At 43.6% G+C, this 24,671-nt stretch overlaps 1 protein-coding gene across 1 annotated transcript in view; it reads right to left on the bottom strand.

Annotated features, from left to right (window-relative positions):
- cacna1g (calcium channel, voltage-dependent, T type, alpha 1G subunit) overlaps positions 1–24,671 on the bottom strand; it is a 109,198-nt gene that overhangs the window by 8,506 nt on the left and 76,021 nt on the right. The window contains exons 26-34 of the mRNA XM_029456769.1: positions 23,871–23,921; positions 12,163–12,311; positions 9,884–9,993; positions 8,097–8,227; positions 5,374–5,444; positions 3,987–4,065; positions 2,570–2,691; positions 1,869–2,291; positions 216–368 (exon numbers count right to left, since the gene is read on the bottom strand). Of these exons, the coding sequence (XP_029312629.1) occupies positions 216–368; positions 1,869–2,291; positions 2,570–2,691; positions 3,987–4,065; positions 5,374–5,444; positions 8,097–8,227; positions 9,884–9,993; positions 12,163–12,311; positions 23,871–23,921 (1,289 nt within the window). The remainder of the gene's footprint in view (positions 1–215; positions 369–1,868; positions 2,292–2,569; positions 2,692–3,986; positions 4,066–5,373; positions 5,445–8,096; positions 8,228–9,883; positions 9,994–12,162; positions 12,312–23,870; positions 23,922–24,671) is intronic.

Here is a 24,671-nt window from a genome sequence, read left to right as displayed (position 1 = left end):
GTAATGTAAATACCTGCAATAATACAATAAAGTAGGTTTTTATCTGTAATCGCTTTGGATTTCTTCTTCATAATCAAATATTCCAGCTGCGACTTCTGGATCGCAAATTTCATTTTGTAATGATTTTCGTGAGCAGCTCTAAACGTCGGAGAGAAATAAAACCGGCTGGATGCATGAAATGAAGGAGGCGAGTCTTCATTCTGGTGATTATTGACCTTTTTGTCGGTGCTGTGCTTTCTGGGCTTGGGGGGCAGCGCGTAGAAGTGGCAGATACAGCCAGACAGGTTGTCCATCAAACTCAACTCTCCCTCCATTGAACCCTGGATGACCAGGGAGACCGAGTCAAACTGCGCTCTCCGCTGGACAAACTTAGATGATGCAAAGAGAAAAGACAGGAGGGGACAGCAGAGGTTGCAGGAAAAGAAAAGACAAGGACCGGGATGAAGGAAAGACAGAGACACGTGAATAAATGTGGAAAGAAAGAGTTGATGACAGAGAAAGAAAGGGAAGGAAAAAGACAGTCGATCAAACAAACAGAAACAAGACAAAAGAAACATCCACATCGGACGAACAGATCATCAAATAACATCCACACAGCTCTCAGGTGTTGCCATGTATTTCCCCAGGAGGGCACTACAACGCTGCAGAGGAGCTGCTCTCCCACAAGTCCACATGTTTTGGAGGAGCGGCGGAGGAAGACAGATTACATCTTAGAGGGTAAAACATAACGATAAGCGAAACCTCTATTTCCTATCCCCAGAATGTTCCCCGCTGTCTGGAAATAGCTTTTGAAGTGAACAACAAGGCCCTGTGGTCCAGCTTTCCCATGGCACTGTGACCTATCTATGACTGGCATGTCCTCTACAGGGACCAGCAACACACAAACACACACACACACCCACACACACACACACACACACACACACACACACACACACACACACACACACACACACACACACAGAGTCATGACTACAAGACAAACATGCTGATATGTGTCAGTATGGGTTACAAACAATGATACATTTACATATCCAGTACATTTTATACTTACAATTACAATTTTGGATACATCACACATAAATGCATTGATGGACTACTGAATGGGCCCACTGGGCACTGACCCAGGGGCCCTAAGTGTCAGGGGCCCAAAGTGTCAGGGGCCCAAAGTGTCAGGAGCCCACCAGGAGTTCACCTATACTCTAATAGACCAGGAAGAGACTCAAAAAGAGACTAAACAACTATAAAGTCTTCCCCATTGTCTCATAATCCGCACATGCATAAATGTATTCACTTATATTTTTGAAAGGATGCCAGAATGTGGATTGAATACATCCTAATATGGTCATATTCATCATAGTTTGTTTTCATAATTGGGCTACAGTTATTACTTTGAGACAGTGAAGAGAAATCCATTATTTCAGAGACCACCCGGAGACCCTCCGACTGGACCGGAGAGTTAACGGTTTGAACAGGAGTCACAACTAATGCCCGGAGACGTGGGAGTCATGGGCCCCCCCCAGCAGGAAGTGACCTCACAGCATCTGTCATATCATGCAGAATGCTGAGTCTGAATGCATGTCTCACTTTTACTTGTGTGCAATAATGTGAACCTTATCAAAGCACACAGCGGTCAGATTAAAGGAAGACAAATGACCATTTGAATATCAATAACTCACCGCGTGTTACTTTCAATTCTTAAACGATTTCTCTTGCATGCCTCCGCGGTGAACAAAGAAGTATGCACTTCTCATGTATCCCGTCGTATGCTCACTACTTCACACACTTGTCTCTAAAATCTATGGGAGATCATAACAAAACAGTCTAACACACAAACATGACGTACAAGTAGCAAGAAGATTCCTCACCTCCAGCGGGGGCTCCAGGCATGAAGGGCTGTCTGCTCGGATGTTTACATAGTCTCTGGTTATATCGATAGTGGGCGAGTCCATAGGACCGTCTCTTTCCTGCTCCCTGTCCCCTCCTCCAGTGGACCTCCAGGGGGAACCCCCAGAACTTGACCTGTCCATGCCCAGGGCCAGAGGGTTGTGCTGGGGTGACCTCGTTGCCATTTCTCCCCCTGCAAGCTGGCGCTCAAGCTCCAGCTCCGCCTCCATCTCCGCCTCCTCCTTGGCTTCCTTGTTGCTCTCTTCCAGGTGCTTCATCAGGACAGCAATGACAACGTTGACCAGGACAAACTGAGCAGTCAAAACGAAGGAGACAAAGTAGATGGGAGAGACCACAGTGTTGTAGCAGGTGTTGGTCTCCTGGGCGCAGTCCCTCAAAGTGTCCTGGAAGACGCATGGAAACATGACATGAGCACAGCAGTCAATGAACAAATCTGATGTTCTTGAGGAGAACTTAGATGGATCTAACAGTCTTCAGTTCCCCGTCGGGAAGGGCTGTCGGTCGGCAAGGTGAAGGGGTGAAGATATTCTAAATATAGCACACACCAATTGGCAAAAATGCACCTTGCCGTCGCCCCCGTCCACAGCAGTACGTTGCTTAACTTCAGTGTTTGTACTCCTGTATGACCGCCATCTACTACAGGTAACACACTGACTCTCACCTTCATTATTCCGTTCCAGTTGTCTCCAGTGGAAACTCTGAAGAGCAGTAAAAATGCCATCCCAAAGTTTTTGAATGTAGCGTAGCGCCCCAGACCTTCACACGGGTGGAGTTCATCACAAACTGGGGAGACAAGGAGTAAAGGAGGAATGAAGATAGAGACAGTTGTAACAACATCGAGCTCTCAAATGAAAGCTCATTAACTGTTAGTCTGAAAGCTACTAGCAGGAATTTGAAAAAGAGAAATCAATACGGCATTTCAACAAAGGGTTTAAGAAAGCAATTAACATCCGATTACAAAAAAACAACGGAGAGACTTCAGCTCATCCAAAACGCTGCAGCGAGGCTGCTGGCTAGAACCCAGAGGAGAGACCACATCAGTCCAGTGTTAGCCGCTCTACACTGGCTTCCAGTAACTTTTAGAATTCACTTTAAGGTCCTCCTTCTTGTATACAAAGCTCTAAACTGAACCGCACCAAGTTACACTGCCAACTCTCTAATAAACTATGTGCCCCCAAGAACATTACGAACATCGACTACTGGTTTATTAAATGTTCCCAGAAACATCCAAAAGAAAATTGGGGATGCAGCCTTTAGCAATGATGCACCAAAGCTATGGAACACTTTACCTGCAGACATTAGGGAGGCAAGCTCGCTCAATATCTTCAAAACTAAAAACATATCTCTTTACTTTAGCCTTTTAATGGTGATATTTTATATCTCTTTACTTTAGCCTTTTAATAGTGATATTTCATATATTTTTATCTTAGCCTTTTAATGGTGAATTATTACTGCTTTAATATTGAATGTGTAAAGATAACTAAGATAAATTTCAGAATGTGTATTTTTGAAAAACTTGAGATCAAATAGACTGTTTTACCACGGGAAAAAGAGGAAGTTTCTCCAATACATTCTTTAACCTTTCACTTTTCCACTAATTGTGTAAAGAACATGCAAACACATTTATCGGAGAAATACTGTCTCTAACCGAAAGGTTTCATAATACTAAACAAACAGGGGTTTGTTTATGAAGCGGGCTTTAACCAAGATTTTGCCAAAAGAATCTGGACTCACAGAGACATCTGTGTTTTATATGTTAAAAGGTCAATAAAGAGGTCGACGCTGTAAATGTAAATAATGGGTCGCAAAGGGAGTAAACCAGTTGAGGGCCCATTATTGATCTCATACTTTCAAAATATGGCCCTGATAGTTCAAAACATTTACAAGAATGGTGTGCCAATGTTATTTTAAACTATTTTAATTTAGACTATTTTAATTCTGGCTATTTCATTTCTGCTATTTTATTAAACCCACAAAGGGAAATAATGAAATACTTGGTGCTCGTCTGCGTGTATAAATATGTGTGTGACTCTTTGTGTCTGTCTGACTGACTGTGTACACGGTGCATGTGTTCTTACTCAAGTCACCAAACAGCTCCACTCCCAGCGCTGCAAAAATAAAAAAGAGAAGCATGAAGAGAAGACCCAGATTCCCCACCTGCGGAGACACAACAGAGAGGGAGAGGGATCAGTCAGAGGAGAGCAATCCCTGCAAAATAAACCAATGATGAGGGACGTCAGAGGAAACGACTGGAGCGTCGTGATGGAGAATACACGAGAAATAAAGGGTAACCGTTCGCTAAACCCGAACAGCAAGTTTTCGGATTGTAGTTTAGCGACCGTAACTACGCCGGACAGTCGTCTCTGCATGTTGAAGCGGTGAGCATGAGATAAGCTCCACCTTTAAAGAGTTTGGAGTTGACTCTTTACATCAGCAGAAAATAAATGTTTCAACAGGATTAAACATAAGCTGCACATGTTAGCATGGCTGGCTAACTAGCTGAGTAGCAGTGATGTAAGTTTTACGTGAGCATTTTATACATACAGTATATATATATATATATATATATATATATATATATATATATATATATATCAGGGATGGTTCTATAATGTAGAGTAAAGGCCTTTACTCACCGAAAAAAATACAAAATACTCCAAAACTATCGGGAGGCGAATTTGCGACAGTTGACACACAAAGGTTGGATCAGATTTGAGCAGGTTGTACAGACTGAACTTCTAAAAGCTTTATTATTGAGTTAAGTTAAGTTCCCCATGTTGTCCATGTGTCGGCGTTATTACTGCAAACTGAGTGACTGTATGAGTGACTGATGCAAATGACTGAAAGAATCAGAAAAAGAATATAAGTCGCTCTCCTGGACGTGAGTGAAAAAGATAATAGGGAATAACAGCTTTGATACAGAGTTGGCTTTAAGGAATGATGTGTGGCTGCTGCTCTTGTCAGTGTTAATCAACACCTGACAGCCTGCTCACACTCCCACCAACACCTATTATCGGTTTATTAATCAGGAACACTTCTGACGAGCTCCGGGAGGAATTAGCCCGGAACAACGCTCTCTCTCTTTCTGAATGACAGCGGTAGAATCAAAGCCTGCTGCGAACATGAGACTCAATCTTTTTTCTCTCAATCCAAACACTGCAGAAGTTGTTCTAATTTACCAACTCCACCACCCTCAGATCCACCCACCACCGCTCAAAACAAAACCTGGAGCTACATTCACATCCCCATCTCTGCAGGAGGTTATGCAAATAAGAGTCTCAAAAGTGACACAAAGCTCATGGGAAACAAACGACGCTGTAGAAGACTATGTACCAAAAAAAGAAATGCTTCTGGGATGTAATTTTAGGGACAGCTTCTGTGGGACGAGATGAAAGATCCGTAGAGAAAAAATAAGGAAGGAAAAGAGAATTCAGAGGATGTTATTTTACAGAGTGGAGTGTGTACCTGAGGCAAGGCTTGCATAACTGTGTCCAGCAGAGCTCTCATCCCCACCGCCATCTTCAAGAGCTTCAAAACTGTGGACACACACACACACACACACACACACACACAGAAAATATTAAGATTGTTCGGTCAGAACAGGGACTTGTGCCAACACGGCTTCTGTGAAATTGAAAACATCTTTCATACTTACAGACTCGTCCTGCTCTGTGAGTGTGGTCACACATTTCCTTTTATTGAACAACATTAAGCTTTCAGATTCCTGATTGAGGTCATATCTCCCTGATTTGGGTTAAAGTTTGATGAGGTCACTAGTGTGGTGATCGAGGTCCACCATGACTGATAGATAATGCATAATAATGCATTGAAAAGTAGACAAGCACTCGGCTTAAAGCGCCAAAAACACATGTCTCCAGAAATCACGAGCCGGGTACTCAAGATAATCCACAGACAGTTGTGAGCAGTCAATGTAGGAACTATTTTCTTTCCACCACACCACACCAGCCGACTGCTTCACACAGCAGAAGATGTAACATGTATATATGTTGGCGAGGAAAGTGAAATGTGATCACGATGGAGCCGGTGTGTAAATGATAGTTTGAACATGAGATGCATGTTGATGCCAGATAGGAAATGAGCCAATTACTGAAGCCAGCCAAAGCACAGTGCTAAACACACACATGCATTACACACAAGCATGTGTTTGTGCCTGGTCTTCTGTGTGACGGTAATCAATAACGACTTCCATGCTACTTCTGCCTGTCTCCTCTCCTCTTCCTCCTGTTTCCTCCTTTAACCTTCGCTTATCTTTAATTACCTGGACAGTAATCAGCCCCAAGCACACAGGCGGCTCTGCTTTCCCTGTCTTCTTCTTCCCTCCTGCCAGATCCCCTTCGTCTCTTTAAAGGTACACTGCTACACTGTTACTGTTACACTGTTGGTAACATTCAACCTCTCTGCACTAAAATGTCTGAAATCGTATATATGTTAAATAATTTGTTGAGTTGTGTTCTTACATTAACCTTTTTTAACTATATAGCCTATATAGACTTTAATCGGATGAGGGATTTTGGTTTCAGAGAAACTGTAACGATCTGCTTATTCTTTGGTGTCCTGTTGTATGTTGAAGTGTTCACTCCCCCTTGTTGTATGTCTAGTTGTACTTCCTGTCTGTGTCTTTACCCTCCTTTCTGATTGTTAATGTGTTCCTGTGTCCATTTACTCTGCCCTTGTGTTTTTACGTTTCTCTTGTTGTCTTGTCTTGTTCCCTCGTTTGGTGTCTGTGTATTTATCCCTGTCTGCCCCGGTGTGTTTTGTCGGATTGTCATTCGTGTTACGTCGTGTTGATCATCCCCTGATTGGTTTGTGTTTTTTTGTTACTTTGTATTTTGTTAGCTTCGGCTTTATTTCAATAAAGCTCGCTTTTTGTTAAGACCTCGTCCAGAGTACTACATTTGGGTCCTCACCTTCACCCCAGCGTGACAGAAACAAGCTGAGCTAAATATTAGCGGTAGCTTTGCTAGCAGCCTTCTTTGTCCGCAGAACACCGATTTTTAACGCGAAACTGCTTTATTCAGTGTTTTTACCAGTTTTCATGACCAGGTCCGTTTAGTTTGTAGAGCAGAAGACTTCCAGTGATAAGTTGGCTCTTGGACAAAGCAGCCTGCACGTCTGCATCAGAGAAACAAGCTGAGCTAATGTTACCATTGAGCAGCTTGTGTCGTCAGAAACACTGATTTTTATCGTGAAACTGCTTTATTCAGCGCTTTTACCAGAAGTAATCCCAACCGGTGGAAGCTAACTGCAATAGCGGCAAAGATGGAGCAGACAACAACTCCCATGATCCCACGCTACTTCACGATGTCACCAAACATTGGCTTGTGTTGTGTTTTGATTGAGAGACCTCGAGCTGCAGAAAATGACATTGTGCTTTTAATTCTGACCCTTCTCCACCAATTTCCACATTTCTTTCTCTTTGGAAACATACTGTATCGTCTCTGTCTCTCTCAACCACCGACATACCTTTCCTCCGTCTATTCATCTCCTCATTCACTTAATTTTCTCATCTTTCCAACTTCTTTGCATCTTCTTCTGATCTATTTTCAGGTCAGAAGTTATTAATCATTCTTGCCTCCTCCTTTTATTTCTCCTCTCTTCCCTCTCTCCCCTCATTTATTCCCTGCATACCTCGTCTCAGTCTCCCACAGCTTAATTCACTTACTGTCATGATGTGCTTTGACTCTCCCCAGCCTGAGCTATCTTTCCTCATCTCTCCGTTCTCCATCCTTGTCTCTATACTTTAACTCTCAGCTCCTCTTCAGTGCTGTGTTTGTCAGCTTACTGTGTTCTCTGTGCCATCTGCCCGACTCACACCCCGCTGTGACCTGCCATGCAAAAATAATAAAGAGGGGAGTCCCGGGGACGTGGCTTCTTTACATTTTCAAAGTACAGCAGCGTGAAAGAGAGTGTGTGAGGGAGTGTGTAGAGGAGTATGGATGGGTGTAAGTGTATGGATGGTGTACGGTGTATGGATGGTGTACGGTGTATGGATGGTGTACAGTGTATGGATGGTACGGTATGGATGTGTACGGTGTATGGATGGTGTACAGTGTATGGATGGTGTACGGTGTATGGATGTTGTACGGTGTATGGATGGTGTACAGTGTATGGATGGTGTACGGTGTATGGATGGTGTATGGTGTATGGATGGAGACAGGGGTTTATACCTCGTGCGATCCTCAGCACCCTCATGATGCGGATAATGGTGGGGTTGATGGGCAGTGTGTTGCCATCAATCTCCTCCAGAGTGATGCCCATGATGGACAGCAGCACGATGGCCAGATCCAGCTGGTTCCACCTACACACACACACACACACACACACACACACACACACACTCAGTGAAACCTCTGATAGATGTGATTGACTGCAAAAAACTGATGGAAATAAATCATCCAAATCATACATGTCTGATAACTCATTTATTTTTGTGAAGAGATGTGAACTCGAGTCCAATGACCTGAAGTCACACATCTGATAACGTTTGACAAAACAAGACTTGCAACTCAATTCTGACTTCCCAGAAGCTCACAGTCTGAGAAACCCGAGCAGAAATCAGTTTATTTCATTATAGCGCTCACGTTTCAGCACCTGCTGTTTCCCCATTTAAAGTCTTTATGCTAAGCTGCGCTAACCGTCTAATGGCTTGAAGGTCATACTTTGGTAGAGATGTGAGCGGGAAGCTAACAAATGTATTTTTGCAAAATTCTATTTTATGTCGATCTATTCTTGTTGAATACAAGATTTCAGACTTCTGTCAGGAATAGAAGGATGCAGTTTTACAACAGTCCTGTTGATTTGAAGTGACTTGTCGGCACATGTATGCTCAGTCAGAGCAACAAACAGAGGCCGTGCGTGAAGCTAAACCGGAGACGTCCTGCAGGAGCACTTTGATTAGTTCTTTATGGACATCTTGAAACTTATTTTCTGCTGTGTCACTAGAATCTGGAATCCGACTGCAGTGCTTTGTGAAGGAGCGAACAAAACCTTTTAAGCCTACAGGGGCGAGTGTTTGACACACACAGTTAACTAATCACATAAACTTTACATTTAGAGACATTTTTCTGTATGCAGGGGAGTGTGCAGACTATTTCAGTGTAATGAGGTGGATTAAAAAGCAGCAATGGTATCATTTGATTTGAGTATATCATAACAATCCGATCAGGAGTCAGCAGGCTACTTTCTGTTCCAGGTAACTCGAGATCAAAGTGTTGGGACCAAATCTAATTTTCCAGCCCCTGTGCAATAAATGTGCACTGAAACAAATGTTTGGAGCAAAATAAAAGAATAAAAAGTGAGTGAAAATAGTGGTGGGTGGTCATACTAATCAGGTTTCATGTCCATTGTTTCTTCTCCACTGCGTAGTTTATCCGTCACATCCTCATTCAGATACTAAAGTGTGTGAATCAACACAACTTCAAATCCAATGAGGTTTCCAAACGAGTCCTGGGGGTGTTGTGTGTGTGTGAATCACTGCCAAATGCAAAAAGGATAATGTTCTACTTTGGCAGAGAAAGCGACCATCATGGAGCCCTTGGTGGTCAGCACTGGTCCAGAAATATGATGCGTCCACTGAGGTGTGTGTGTTACTGTGCGTGCTGTGGTAGTGTACGGTTGTGATTGCGTTATTGTGTGGTTTTCAGCAGGAAGCCAGGGATATCAAAGCTATGAAACCATCTAAGGCGGCGTGTTTTATGGGTGTTTAATGAGGTTGTTTGTACTCATACAGGCCTCACTGAGAACCGATCACTGGAGCACCTTCGCAAAACGCTCATTTACGCTCTCCGAACGCTGCCTCAAGAGTTTCCACATGACTCCGAGGTTGAAGAACCTTTAACCACCACATTAAAACATCACGTCCACTGAAATGTCACAACCCTAAAGGTTTATTCAGGACTTCTGTGTCGGAGATGATCTCTGCGTCACTGAGCACGGCGGGTATTTCAATGCTTACTTGTCCTTGAAGAAGCGCCGGAAGCCAAAAGCCACCAGCTTGAAGACAGACTCCAGAACAAAGATGAGGGTGAAGACGTAGTTGCAGATCGTCAACGCCTTTTCCAACTCCTGAGGATGTCAGGGGGAGAAAGATTATAGTAAAACACTTTCTGTTATCTTAGCAGAGGGAGCTTTGGGTTGCATCTAATGACATGAAGCTGCCCTGAATAGCAATACAATTATCTCACATTTCTATAAGCTCTATTTTTGCTGTGTAAATATACATTTCTCCTGCATTTACAGTCCTAAAGGTCTATGTTGTAAACTCGCTCCTCTTCTCCAGAATTAGCCCTTCCATTAATAGATCCCTCACATCGTCCGGCCCCTCCCTCATGCTCCATGAAAAGGCCATTACAATCAAAGTGTCCACTTCTGCCCATGGGAGAGTTCTCAGAGCCCATCTGCGTGTACGACCTGCCCTTTAGCAGCGAGACTGGTAGAGAACCTGTGGTCAACAGGGATTTCTCTAATTCCTCGCCGGTGGCAATTCATCAAGTCGCTGGTCGTGGTGGTACATCTCTTTACTCCACTATTTATATACCAACCGAAGACCCTCTGTTCCACCTGTTATATCACACCCAATTGTATTAGTGGTATAACCATTTGCTACTTAAATACCCTCTTATTCCCTCATAGCCTCTTTATAAAGATGGATGACATGCCAGCTCCCCAACAGTGAAGCCAAAACAAATCGTTTTTTTCTGATAAGTTTGGTTGAATCAGTAATTTGATGCTATAAAGTGACGTCGTGATTGTGAGTTACTCTGAGTAAAGTAGATATTTTAGCTTCATTTTCATGCAGTGGGAGGAAGACGTCCATCTTTATAATTGTAAAAACCTTTTAATCCAACATTCTACATTTCCTTTGTTACCTTCCACTTGATCCTATCTTTAATCCCCTCCTACCCCCTCATCTCCCTTTAACCCCTCCCTTCTCAAATGTTCTTCCACTGGTACCTTGTTCTTATTCTCCCTCTTCTTCCCTCAGCCATCTTTTGTTCTACCTCAGGGTTCTGATCAGTTCTCAGCAGGTGGCCAACAATATGTTTAAGCGATAGAAATATTTTCAATAAGAGTGGAAGACAAATCCCAGCTGTACCAGCTTAACACGTGGACTGTAAATACAATACATATGATTCGTATTAGCTTTTGGATGCAGCAGACAGGCAGAATGTGCGGTAACCTTTATATACAGTTAGAAGCATTATTTTAAACCTTTTTAATATGTTTTTCTATCTTTTATTTACTGTGTAATAATCTCACAGTCATTGTTTTGACCTCACCATTGGCTTTTACATTTCTCATTATGTTTTTCCGTTGACCTGACACTTTTCTCACACTGGTTTAAAGATCTAAAGGTCTTTTGAAAGGTTTATTTTAATATTTTTATTATCATTGGCACAGCTTGTATGCGTGAGACATAAAGCTGCTGTTCCAGGAGGATTAAACTATTATTCCAACGACATTAAGTTTTAAAGACCAGATATTCTGTGCCAACACTGCGAACACATTGTGACTCCCGACTGCCCCGCTGCTTCAAACTGTGAGTACATCGAGCATCAGCTTTGAACACGTCAGGGTCGGTGTGTCAGTTCCCGCTCCTTACACACATCGTGTCTTTTCAAAATAAACTTCCAATGTAGGTTTACTGAGCCTTAAGGTTTATAAAGTAAGGTACAATAACGTTGACTTGGGTTTAACAGTGTTCTCCTGGGTGAAGGTCCTTTGTTTGTTTGACTCATCCGTCTCCTCGCTCTTTATACTACAGCGGTTGTTGAGTGTTGTTGAGTGTGTGACAATGAGGCGGAGGGGTTACTTTAAAGCCCACTGCATCTCATACAGACGCTAAAGAGGCCGTTGGGGCGTCGCTATCAGAAGCTGAAGTGTCGTATTTGACACGTTGGGAGTGAGAACGGATTGAATATTCAGACATTTATTTCTAAAAAAATGTACTTTATAATTTTAATGCCAAAGAAAATCGTATTTTCTGCTGAATTTTATTTTGAAAGGGAGAATCAACCATTGGAAGAATTAGAACCAGACACTCAATCAGCTCAACAACACAGTCAATCAATCCCCTTTTATCAGGATGCAAACTGCATTGAATCCATTACACCAGATGGAGACGTTACTAAGTCCAACATGTGATTGAAATGTGCAAACTCTTCGACAAATATGCAATTATTATACAAGTGCAGGTATGACCATTTTACCCCCCCTCCTCCCCTCAGATCTGACCTTGGGCTGCTGGTAGTGCTCCATGGACATGGTGATGACGTTGAGTCCTATGATGATGGTGATGAACAGGTCCAGGTAGTGGCTGGTGCACAACTTGTGGATGAGCAGGCGAGTGGGGGAGTAATCGGAGTAGTAAGGCTTACTCTGAGCTTCTGTTGGAAGTGGGAAATAGTGGGGGGGAGGTGCAGGGAGCGGGGTAATGAGGAGGAGGAGGAGGAGGAAGGGAGGGGGTGGCGTTCAAAAAGTGAGACAGCAGGTAATATACTGGGACACTTTACAGTAGACTTGCTGTGTTGAGGACTGGAGCCTCCGAGGCTGAAACAAAGTGGTTAGTGAAACACGACAACAGCCTCCTGTCACTCATGATGGTCGACTCACAACAATAAGAAATAAGTAACGAGAGACACAAAGAGATTAAAGGAAGGCAGATCAGATAATGGACAGAGAGAGAGAGAGACTCCAGCCCTCCTGGGGGCTGCAGTCAGGACTGATCTAATCTCTGATGCACAATGTTTCATTTGACTCCATGTGAGATAAACAGGATGCTCAGTGTGTGTGTGTGTGTGTGTGTGTGTTAGACTCCGTAGAGGATGCTGCTGTCAAGATATCTCTTCCCTCTGTCTCTCTGATCATCACGTGACTCAGCCTCACCTTGTTTCTCTCACAACGCAGGAGAAAAGTTTACCCACACTCATCCATCACCTTGTTCCTCGACTGGAGAGGACGGATGGATGGACTGGGAGTCAGGATGAGAAAGAGAGAGGAGGCTCTATCACCTTATCGCTCCATCAGTGAAGGAGAGGCTTGAGGTCACACAGGAAACGGGAGCGACACACACACACACACACACACACACACACACACACACACACACACGACACACACTCAAAAGGCTTGTGTCCTTTGGGTATTATGAGCTCACCCTCTCTGCCCAATTAGCCCAGGTGTGCGGCTGCAGCTGTGCAGGAACAATTCCCATGAGTGTGCATACGTACGTACGTGTGTGTGTGTGTGTGTGTGTGTGTGTGTGTGTGTCTACTGGTTCCCCCCATTGTTCAGGTATCCATCCATCCATGATATAAATATATTTGCATGTTTTGGGACGAGTGCTCCTGATTGAGATAAACCCTCCAGGTGCTCACTGGACTATCAGTTGTTTAGTATTTTAGTAGTTTTGTATTTGTCAGTCAATCACCAACATCAGCTGCTCTGTAGACGCCGGATCCATGTTAATTATCTATAGTTCTGCATCCTATGAACAATGGATTCCCTCGGTCTGTGATCGCTGTCCCCCCAGAACATCCAGCATTCAGCCATAATAAATGATGATGTGTTAAAATACAGCTGGGAAAGTCTGGTATGTCTGACCTGCTTTCTTTTTTACTTAAACGAAGAAGCTTACATTTTCAGATAAAGCTTAAAGAGGTCAGCGGAACAGAAACTCCTTGTAGTAAGTTTAGGAGCAAAGAGCCGTCTGAATGAGCACTGCTGCTGAGCTTCAAATTAATTATTCTATATTTGTGTTCAGGGTCATCTTTGCTGAAAGCTGATTTTGTTCCTGCTGGTACTTATTGATATTGACAACAGGGGAGATGAACCTGAACACTGCTGGTAGCAGCCGCACTACAGGGCAGACACTGTTGGAGTTTGACTGCTCCCAAACTCCTACGGAGATGTGCGTGCCAGAAAGTGAAAGTAATGTGGCCTCTGGTGAGCTCGGTCGGGCTTTTCAAATAAATGCACTAAAACAAAATGACGTACTCTGTCACCTCTGTGCTTTTCATCTCCTCGGGTCCTGAAATCGTCTCTGCAGCAACACTTCCTTATCTTGTCAGCTGCTTTGTAATTAACGAGGCTGTACTGTTTCTCCATGTGGCCCACCGAGGAGACAGTGATGAAGCTTAGAGCCTCTCAGGTAAGTCTGGCCACTTGTCTTCGGGCCCTTATGGGATGCAACACATTGGTCCATTCACTGGAGCTCCTATTTATGAGATCCTCCATCATCTTTGGATGAGCAAACATTAGTTTTACTCTGTTCTACTTACTGTCTGCAGGTGCAGGCGAGCCACAGTCTCTGTTTCACCTCTTCCTCTGAACTCCCTCATTCATCTTAATGAACCTTTTCTCCTTGTCCCGTAGTTTATCTGCCATCCTATACGGTGATATACAGGGCCAGGAACGAGAGCTGAGTATAGTTTGTGCGAGCTGAGATGAGTTTGCTAGATTGGTTCACTTTCTCCCTAAAAAAGTAATTTGAGAAAGTAAGAAAGCGTTGGCCTCAGTATTATGGACGGGGCGAAGAGGGCGAGGCCGGACAAGACACACGGGAATAAGGAGAAGAAATGAGACAGAAACCTTTTGGCTAAAGCTCAAGTATTCTCTAAAGGAGAGGGAGGGGAATGGAGCCGGGGAAGAAGGTGAGAGTTTAGGAAGCCAAATTAGACTGCAGCCCGGCTCTCCAGTTCTCACGTCTGCAGAGCTGCTCCTAATGAGGACTGGACTTAATGCTGCTCCTGCTTTGAATCATTCAGGCATCCTATCTTTTCTGAGTAAGGCAGCAACAGATGGGAAGGATTTTTAGAGGAATGAAGAAATGATTTAGCTCGCAATTAAATATTAATGGTCAGGCTCCAGCATATCTTAAAGATCTCATAGTACCATATAAACCAACTAGAGCATTGCGCTCCCAGACTGCAGGGTTACTTGTAGTTCCTAGAGTCTCTAAGAGTACAATGGGAGACAGAGCCTTCAGCTATCAAGCTCCTCTCCAGTGGAACCAGCTTCCAGTTTGTGTTCGGGAGGCAGACACACTCTCCACATTTAAGAGCAGGATAAAGACTTTCCTTTTTGATAAAGCTTATAGTTAGGGCTGGCTCAGGTTTGCCTGGGACCAGCCCCTGGTTATGCTGCTATAGGCTTAGACTGCCGGGGGACACCTCCCTGCTCTCTTCCTTCTCTTCCTCTCTCCTCCCCTCCCTCTCTTCTTCTCCCTCTCTATCTGTATGCATTTATGTAAATGTAGGTTACTAACTCATCATCCGGAGTATCATCACCAGAGTTTCTGTGTCTCTCATGTGGCAGGTTGCCACTGATAAAGTTTACGTCAGGATCAGGAATCGTGGCTGCGCCTGCTGCCCTGGTCCTGCTGGACACCGGGAAGCTATTTTGACATTTTCCTGGATTCATCCAAACTTTCTCTTTTTCAACACAACATCATTTCTGTCAAATGTTGTATTTGTACTATGTTGTTTATCCTGTACACACGACATCTACTGCACGTCTGTCCGTCCTGGGAGAGGGATCCCTCCTCAGTCTCTCCCTGAGGTTTCTTCCATTTTTTCCCCCCTTTAATTATGGGGTGTCTTTTAGGAAGTTTCTCCTTGTGCGATGCGAGGGTATAAGGACAGAGGGTCTAAGGACAGAGGGTCTAAGGACAGAGGGTGTAAGGACAGAGGGTCTAAGGACAGAGGGTGTCGTATCCTGTACAGTCTGTAAAGCACACTGAGACAAATGTATAATTTGTGATATTGGGCTGTATAAATAAATTTGATTTGATTTAAATATCTCTTCACTTCTCGCCCTTCTTCACTGATGTGGCAGTGTCCTCTCTCAGGAGGACGGGTGCAAAGACACAGAGGGGTCCCAACCTGCAGACCTCTCTGTGCAGGCAACGATGCCTCTCTGCAACTCCATCCTCACATAACAGACCCTCCTGGACAATCTTCTCATAAGGGGACTTAGATCTCATTGTGTTAAATAACTGCACTACATGCAATATTTTAGAATGTATTAAGAAAGAATTGTATGTTTGTGAGCCAAATGGAATAAATGTAGTCTTGTCCACTGGATCTTGCTGCATCGCGGCCGGAGATGAGACGCTGTCATTCTAACTGTTGTTGTCTGGAGCGACTTTTCTTAAGAGTGAAGCCTAAACAACAATCTCCTGAGATGTAGGAGGGAGGGAGGGAGGGAGGGAGACATCTCTTTCTTTTCATCCTCTTTTTTGATGTGGCCAAAAACAAACCTGCAGGTAACATCTGAAAGGAGTGGGACAGACCTGTCCGTCCCCTACATGGTGTTTTAAAAGCCAATTCACAATGTTTTCGTGCCAATTTACACATTCTTTCTGTTTCCGTTCTCGGACTACGCATCGACTATGAAATGATGATGTAATCACGGCTCATAAATACGGCATGTTAACCAGCCGTCTGCTGCCGCTTCTGAAATATTTCCTGCGGACACTGAAACAGCAACTGAGCTGCATCTGGACTGTAAAGCAACGAGATCCCGTGGACACTTGGTTTTAGATTTACTGAAGGACTTCACAGATCTAACCCCCCCGGGGAAAATGTGCCTGGGTCTGAAAGACAAGAAAAAGGATGAAGTTTGTTAGAAAATAAAACAAAAAACGTAAATAATTCCCTGTCCAAAAACAACCCCAAGGGCCTTATTCCTCTTTGCCCTCCAGAGTACTCACCTTCCCCTTCATGGACATCCTTAACTCACCTTTAGGGTAAGGATGCTAAGAGCTGGAGATTCAGCCTGGGAGTTGCTTTTGGACGCGGCCACGCTCAAAAACATAATCCATACATTTCCGAGGCGGTCTTTGTTGGGAAATACAGACACAGTAAGGGTCCTTGGTTGTGGGACCAATGAGTAAAAAGGGCACAGCACAGCACTATGGGTGTACTGTGACCGTGGGGTTGGGTTGGATTGGATATGTAGAGAATGACTCTGGACCTACAGCTGTCCAGAATGTGGTGAGGGTGTCTACGGTAGGTTGTGAAGTGGAAAGGATGTTCTCCAATGAAAAGGAGGCCTGACCATGAATCTCAAACAACACGAGACACGGCTATGACTTTGATTCATCGGTGCAATGGCTTCTGCTCAGCTGGATCTCCTCTGAATGTCTCTGACGGCTCTATGGGTTTGGTGTTTCCATCAAGGATGGAAGGATTGTTATAATATTGGGTTAAGTGTGGATCGGTATGGTTGAAGGGATGAGATGCAGTTTGGATCCCAGATGATAAAAAGAATGGCTGTGAAAGAAAGAGCAGGGCAACGGCTGTAAAAGCAGCAACAGTGCACTTTAAAGGTAAATGATCTGGATGGAAATGAGTAAATGTCAGCGAGACACATTTATAGTTTCGCATTTCTGAAGCAGTAGTTTGGTTGGATGCGGTGGCTGCTTTTATGCCCCTGTCCTTCATGATGAATGGCTCAGTAGTAAACCTTGAGACTCAGTGTCTGCCAGGACAAATATATTTCATGTCAAGGACGTCCAATTTAGAAATCCAGCAAACACTGAGTCTAAAAAAAAGACACTTGTCAACATAAACAGTTACAGTAAAACAATCAAAAAGAATTTAAGTGGAGTTCCCGAATGCTCTGCTGCCTTAATAAGATATCAAACAGAGAGACAGAAGAAAACACAAACCAAACGATAAGAAACGAGAAATGAATTCAACAACAGAACAACAGAGGAGCGGCAGAGCAAAGTGAGGAGTCCAGAGGAAAACATGACAGGGCATGATAACACACACACACACACACACACACGCACACACACGCACGCACACGCACACACGCGCACACACACGCACGCACACACACGCACACACGCACACACACGCACTGTGCTGGTTCACATGGTAGACTGACACACCTCTTTCTGAGTCATACTTGAGCAGGATGGACCAATTGAAATGGGGGACTGGATGGTGAAGGCAAGCGATTGGACGGCGTGAGTGGAGGGCGGAGCAACAGGGATAACAGTGATGACAGGTACAGACCGATGTGAAGCTTTTTAGCAGTATAATGACAACGAGTTTCACCCTTTTCACTCTCTGAGGAATCCATGTTTATATCCAGAGACAGTCCTGTGAACTACACACAGCAGGACGGACGAAGTCCTCGAAGGAGAGATGATTTGAATGTCTTAGCCTTCCTCAGTTAAAGGCTTTTCACGTTTACAGTGCCTCTGTTCTACTCCTTCAGGCAAAATTACAAACTAAAACCATTCAAAGCTATAAATCGCACAGAAATAAATCTGATTTCGTCAAATATCGTCCTCCTCGTCCTCGTCTGGCACTCAGCCTGGGAACTCAGGTTATTGAAACCTACAAAGGTGAAGACTGTTTCCACCAACACTGATTGTTGAGCCTTGGCAGAGTTCAACACACTGGACCTCATTTAGACTGTGAGTGTAAGAACACCACAGAAACCGACAAACTGAACGCGAACATTACGCGTCCACAAAGCAGCCGGAGCCGAACAGACGAGGTCCAACTCGTTCTGAGTCCTGATGAAACAACACAACACAGCTCACGTGCTGCTTCAGCTCAAGTATGGAAGTCCTTGGATATATGACGTACGTACAGAGAGCGACGTGCAGCAGCACCACAGACCGTCTCTCGGCTCTGTGTCTGAACATGAAACATTCATAGAGAAAGTTTCCAACATAAAACATTCATAGCGAGTGTCGTTACAGCAGACACAAAACACTCGCAGCGTTTCCATCACACTAACTATAAACACTACGTTCCTTGTGTGGAAATTAACGAGCTTCATTATTCTTTATATCACCTTCGATTTTTCTTTTCAAACGTCATCCATCAGTTTCACCTATTCGCTGCATATCCATCATCAGTCACAGATTTATGAATAAACTCATACATTTAATGTCTCCAGGAGGCAAATTAGCTTAATTAGCTAATTCCCTGGATGTAAGATTAATACATCATGAGTTAAACTATTACGACTCATGATTCTGAAGTCAGCAGGTGGAACTTTTCATCTGGTTTGGTCTTTTCTTTGCATCTTGTGTGTGCAGATTTGTATATATGTCTGTTTTTATGCTTGTACAGAATATTTCTAAATTATATTTGTGTATCTTGAGAAGCGTATGTATTATTATTTATTATTATTATTTTGGACACACCCAGTGGCAGTAACATGGCTGCCAGGTTATGAAAGATTCCCCCCCCTCACACGTCACTGCTACCTACACCTTGTAGCATCAAACCTTTACACCCACAGCTGCATGTTTCAGACTTCTTGCCGCCGTCTCTCACTGTTCGTCTGCTCACTTCTCCTCTGAGATTTCCTCTCCCTCTCCCTGAAGGACCGGCGTTATTAATTAAATCTCTACAACAGAGGGAACAGAGGAAAGAAAGGGGGGCAATGTGAAACTTCCGTTAGATTCATCTCTGTTAGCTCTGACCCAGATACAGCGAGGGATTGGCACCGGCTGTGTCTCCTCGTTTGTGTGTGTGTGTGTGTGTGTGTGTGTGTGAACTAATAAAGAAAAGCTATTCAGGGAATGTCAAGCTGCTTTGCCTGTACCCACACTTATGTTTTTGGATGTGTGTGTGAGGGCAAACGATGTGCGAAGAGATGATCCTATTATCCTCGTGTTGTTGTTGACTGCTGGCCGTGCGGTGACAACGCAGATTAACAGCAACAACTTTGTTCACCCGGAACATTGTCCACATCAGCTGCTGATGCCGTCATCTGCACGGTTGTAAACTCACTTTCTGAAAATGTGAAAACCATTATAGGAGTTTAAAGCTCTTTTTCTATTTTCTTACCAACTCTTAAGTGAGTGACCTGAGATATAGAGAGTTGCATTATGCGAAGGCTTAGCATAAGATTTAAATATATTTTGGTTTATTTGGCTTAAAAAGGTTCAAAAGGTTGGAAAACTTTGTGAAACTCAAAGTAAATCTAACCTGCGTTTCGGATTATTTAAGTTTCAAAGTCTCAGATCCTTTTATTTAAGTTTGAGACGAGCAGATGTGCTGGAGTTCAAACTGTCAATTCATCACTTGTTTTATTACTTAGTTAATATTTGTGATTTGCATTAAAAATATCAAACATATCAACCGAAGAGAAGGCGTGTGTCTGCATTACATCATCGGTTTAAGCAGACAAATCAAGACATCCTTCACTGCGCCCCGACACTGAATGTGTGAATGTGTGAGCGACCTCAGGTACAGGGAGCACCGTGCATTATCTCTGAACATCAGACGGGTTTGTGATTAAAGTTCATTGTTATTTTTAACCCTCCTAGAAATTAGAACATCAGTATTTTTCTGACATGTTTAGACTAAACAGTTCATCAATTCTTGAAAAGAAAAATACCCAGAGAATAAAAGAAAAAGGAAACTAATGTAATCTTAACGTCAAACTGCATTACTCAGTGTTTTCACCACCAGATTGAGAGACCCCCCCTCGTGTCAGGAAATTACATTTAGTTTATCTTATGCTGATATATCGTCACACAAATCTACTGTAACTGTGTCGGTGTGTGAATATGTGTGAATGTTGGTGCACCGTGCAGAGAACCAGCAGTGCACACACGCTGAGAGCATCATTACCCTCATACAAGCTGCTGTCTATCAACACTTCCAGCATGCCATTGTTCTGATAGCTCACGGATAATAATAATAATATGAAACTACTTTCACAATTTGCAGAATACATGATGTGCAGTGTACAGTATCTCATCCGGATGTGTCACAAGCAGCTGACACAACAAGTCAACTCCAACAGGGAGACGCTTCCCGATAACCCTGAGGGGAACTACGCCTGGATGTGTGTGTGTGTGTGTGTGTGTGTGTGTGTGTGTGTGTGTGTGTGTGTGTGTGTGTAGCTCATTGTGTGCATGCATGGCTACCTCTGTGTTTGCTTGAAATTGTATTTATGTGTCTACATGATTACAGCCATTTTCCATAAACCTCTTACAAGTCTCTTTTCTTCAGTCACAGTTTCCGAACTCTGTGTGTGTGTGTGTGTGTGTGTGTGATCCAGAGCAGTTTTTAAGTCCAAGTCAAGTCACAAGTCTTCATACGCAGATACCAAGTCAGGTAAGTCATTATATTTCATACAGTTTGTCCTGGAAGATATTTATGGTGAATGTTTAATTCAAGATTGGTTTGTGACTAAATACTTGCAAAACCAATGACATCTCCCATCAGCCTCAGTTGTACTTTGCGTTTTAATGCTAATAAGCAAACATAGGCATGCTAACAAGCTAACACAAGATGGTGCAGATTATAAACATACCTGCAGCATGTTAGTATTGTTATTGTTGAGCATTTTAGCAAACATGTAACTCTTCAGGGAGTCTCGAGCAAGTTGATTCTCTGAGACTTGTGTCTGAGTAAAGTCAAAGTGTCAAGTCACCACAGCTCTGGTCTGATTACATGTGTTTCTTTACATATTTGCAGTTCGTGTGTGTGTGTGTGTGTGCGTGTGTGTGTGTGTGTAAATGTGTGTAATTCTACCACCTCTCCCCTCCACCCTCTAAGTATCTCTTCTCTTTCCTCCATCGTCAGTCAAAGTCTTAATGCGCCTCCTCCATCATCTCCTCTCCTGTCATTGTTGCTCCTCAGCCTGGCCTCTAACCCCAATGCAGTGCTGTACTGTGGATAAGACTCCACACACACACACACACACACACACACACACACACACACACACACACACACACACACACACACACACCTTATTCTCTGAGTGTTGACTCTTTATTTTATGTTTGTGTTTTGTGTACTTGAAACTTCTCTAATTACATTTGGGAGAAAATATCAAAATACTGCAGTGACTTGAGAAATGCTGCATCGGATGAACGAAGGGGCGTCGGGGTCCGGCTCACTCTCAGACAGTCATCCAGACGGAGATGAGAGGGAGATTTGTGGATGAGAGCTGCTCCTGCATATTTAACAACCTATTCTGCAACCAGTCTGCCTCATGAGACACTTATGCACACACACACACACACACACACACACACACACACACACACACACACACACACACACACACACACACACACACACACACACACATTTGAGCAGCTCTCACCTATCAGACAGACCTGAGATGAACTTTACGCCCAAGTGCTAACCACTACACGCCTGCTGTGGCCTCGCTTAATAGCAACTTGAACTGCTGTGACCTTCACACACAAGGTGTTTTACTCTGTCGACCATTAGGTGGACAGAGACATGACTCACAAACACTAAACAGCGTCTCGAAGCCTTTACCATCACATATAATTTGTTACTATGAATGCAAAACAATTCATTTATACCCGCAGCCATCATCTAAGACACAACAAGCTATTTGTAGGCACAGCTGTGGAGATTTGCAGTTAGATAAACTATTTCTAATTCACTGTGATCACATTTACATATTTTGCCAATGGATGTCTTAAAATAATCTTTAAAGTGGAGCACAGGCTGAACGGGAAATAACAGAATGCACCTGATTGAATTTCTGTGGCCTTTAATGGAGGCCAGTGACCTTTATTAAGGATGTAATTAAAGAATGTTAGCTACAGAGAGAATCTGGTCATCCAACATGACACCTCTTGCAGAACCTGATGAAGCTGTCTCTGCCTCTGATCTACCACAGATCTGCAACGTTGTCCTAAACAACTTATACCGTGGTCGTTGGCCCGAGAGCCACACATTGTGTACACATATCCACGTCCGGATGATGAACCCTAATCAATGTGGGAGATCACTTAACCTTACTCCTCTAGCTCCATCATCACGTCAACATTTCTACTTTGGTTAACGATCAATGACTGTTAAAACTCTGACATTCCCACTCAGCTGTACTTTGTGTGTAGAGCTAATTACCTCTGCCATAAGATGTCAGCGGTATTACGGAAAAACTACAACCCCGCTTTTCATGAAACCTGGGCAAATGAAGAACCCATTACATTTCCAAGCAGATCCGAATCACGGGGAGATACACACATTATGTTCCACTTATGGGAACGGCCTTGGTGGACGTCTGCGCTCTCCGAGTGCCCGTCTAGTTACTCGTTAATGTCCCCCGTTGGATAAATTGTTATTGGAATAGTTTAGCGTGTTAGTAACTAAGATGGTTAGCTCGAAGCACCATTGTGCCTAAGTAGAGTCTCACAGAGCTGCTAGCATGACTGTCGACTCTGTTTTTAGCCCTGGCTCTAAGGATGGCAGTCTGTCAATCCACCACTTTAGGTTCTGACTGAAATACCTCAACGACCGAAAGGATTGATGATAATTCTGTACAGACGTTCATGGTTCCAAGAGGATGAATTCCAATGACTTTGGTGATCCCCTGACTTTTCATATGAAGCCATCAGTAGGTCAACATTTCTAAATATCTCCACATCTCCTGGATGGATTAAAGCTTTGGTCCTATTGTAACCTGTGATAATTTTACTGCTAGGGTTTCTTGCCCCGTCACATTTCCCAGATCTCAGCAATTACTAATAATTGTGGGACTACAGTCCCTTGGTTTGTAAAGAAGTAAACACTCTGGAATCCTTTACCTACAAACAAATCAAGTATTTGTTGCACCTCAGTACTTTCCCTGTCTCACCACGTCCACATTCCAGTTTCCCTACCAGCCTAACTAGAGTCTTCTTCCCTTGTGGTGGTGGTGCAGCGGTGCAGCGCCGTGGACTGTTGATGGATCGCGGACGGTGTGGAAGAGCTGTGAAAGACAAAGCCACGACAGAGAAAACAGGTAACAGCATGTCCAGCGGACTGAGAGCTGATGGGAGAGAGGCAGGGGGGCGGGGACGCGGGATGGTGCCCTACCTCCCGTGATCATTGAAATTAGAACCCTAGCCACCATGGTGGGTGGTCGTGGTCGGTGGTGGTGGGGGGTTTAAAAGGGACACACAGAACATGCTGGAAACTCTGTACCTTTCAGTGTGCCTCCAGAGAGGGCCCAACTCACCCCCGGAACCAATAAATCTAGAGGAATGAGACCGTGTTAGTCAGGGAGAAGCAGAAGAAAGCAAGGAAGGAAGGATGAGAGTTTGAAACAGGAGAGAGTCAAAGAGAGAGAAAGAGGGAAAGAGGGATGGAGTAAGGCCAGAAGGAAGCGATGAAAGATAAAGCTGGTTTATGTTCCTATGTTTTGTCTTTCCAGTGATTCTGAGTCCAGTTCTTTGGATTAACACTTTTTTTGTTTTGTAACAATCACAAAGGCCGATGACTCTCAAAGTTCTCAAACCAGAGCAGACATTTACAACCACCTTACTAACTGTATTCTATTGAGTTGCACCAGTAAGCTGTCTCTTTTCTATAAGCAACCTCGCTTTCCTGGCGAAAAATACCAAGCCAGGAAAAAAGAAGACAAACCTTTCAAACAAAAATGAGAATAGGAAAAAGCAAAAACAGGGAAACGAACTCAGATATATAAAAGGTTTTGTGTGCTTTCAAGAAAAAGGGCCTCTTGAGTTATAAAGTGTACATGTGTTCGACTGAGTGTGAAAGGGTCTGGGAGACTTCTCGATTGGTCGGATACCCTTGGCAGACACCTCCTGAAAAAGGAAGATCAATTTCCATCTGTATTTCTCAAGAGTTGGACGGAAACATTCCTATCGTCAAACAAAATGATCATGTCATATAGACGGAAACGTTCAGCTTTAAGAAACCAATAATGTCCACTGCTCCTTGTAGAAATGTAATAAAGAATGTGCCTTAGGATTAAGTGGGTAA

Source organism: Cottoperca gobio, chromosome 19, assembly GCF_900634415.1.
Source record: "Cottoperca gobio chromosome 19, fCotGob3.1, whole genome shotgun sequence".
Classification (NCBI taxonomy): domain Eukaryota; kingdom Metazoa; phylum Chordata; class Actinopteri; order Perciformes; family Bovichtidae; genus Cottoperca; species Cottoperca gobio.
This window is presented reverse-complemented; position numbering and strand designations above follow the sequence as displayed.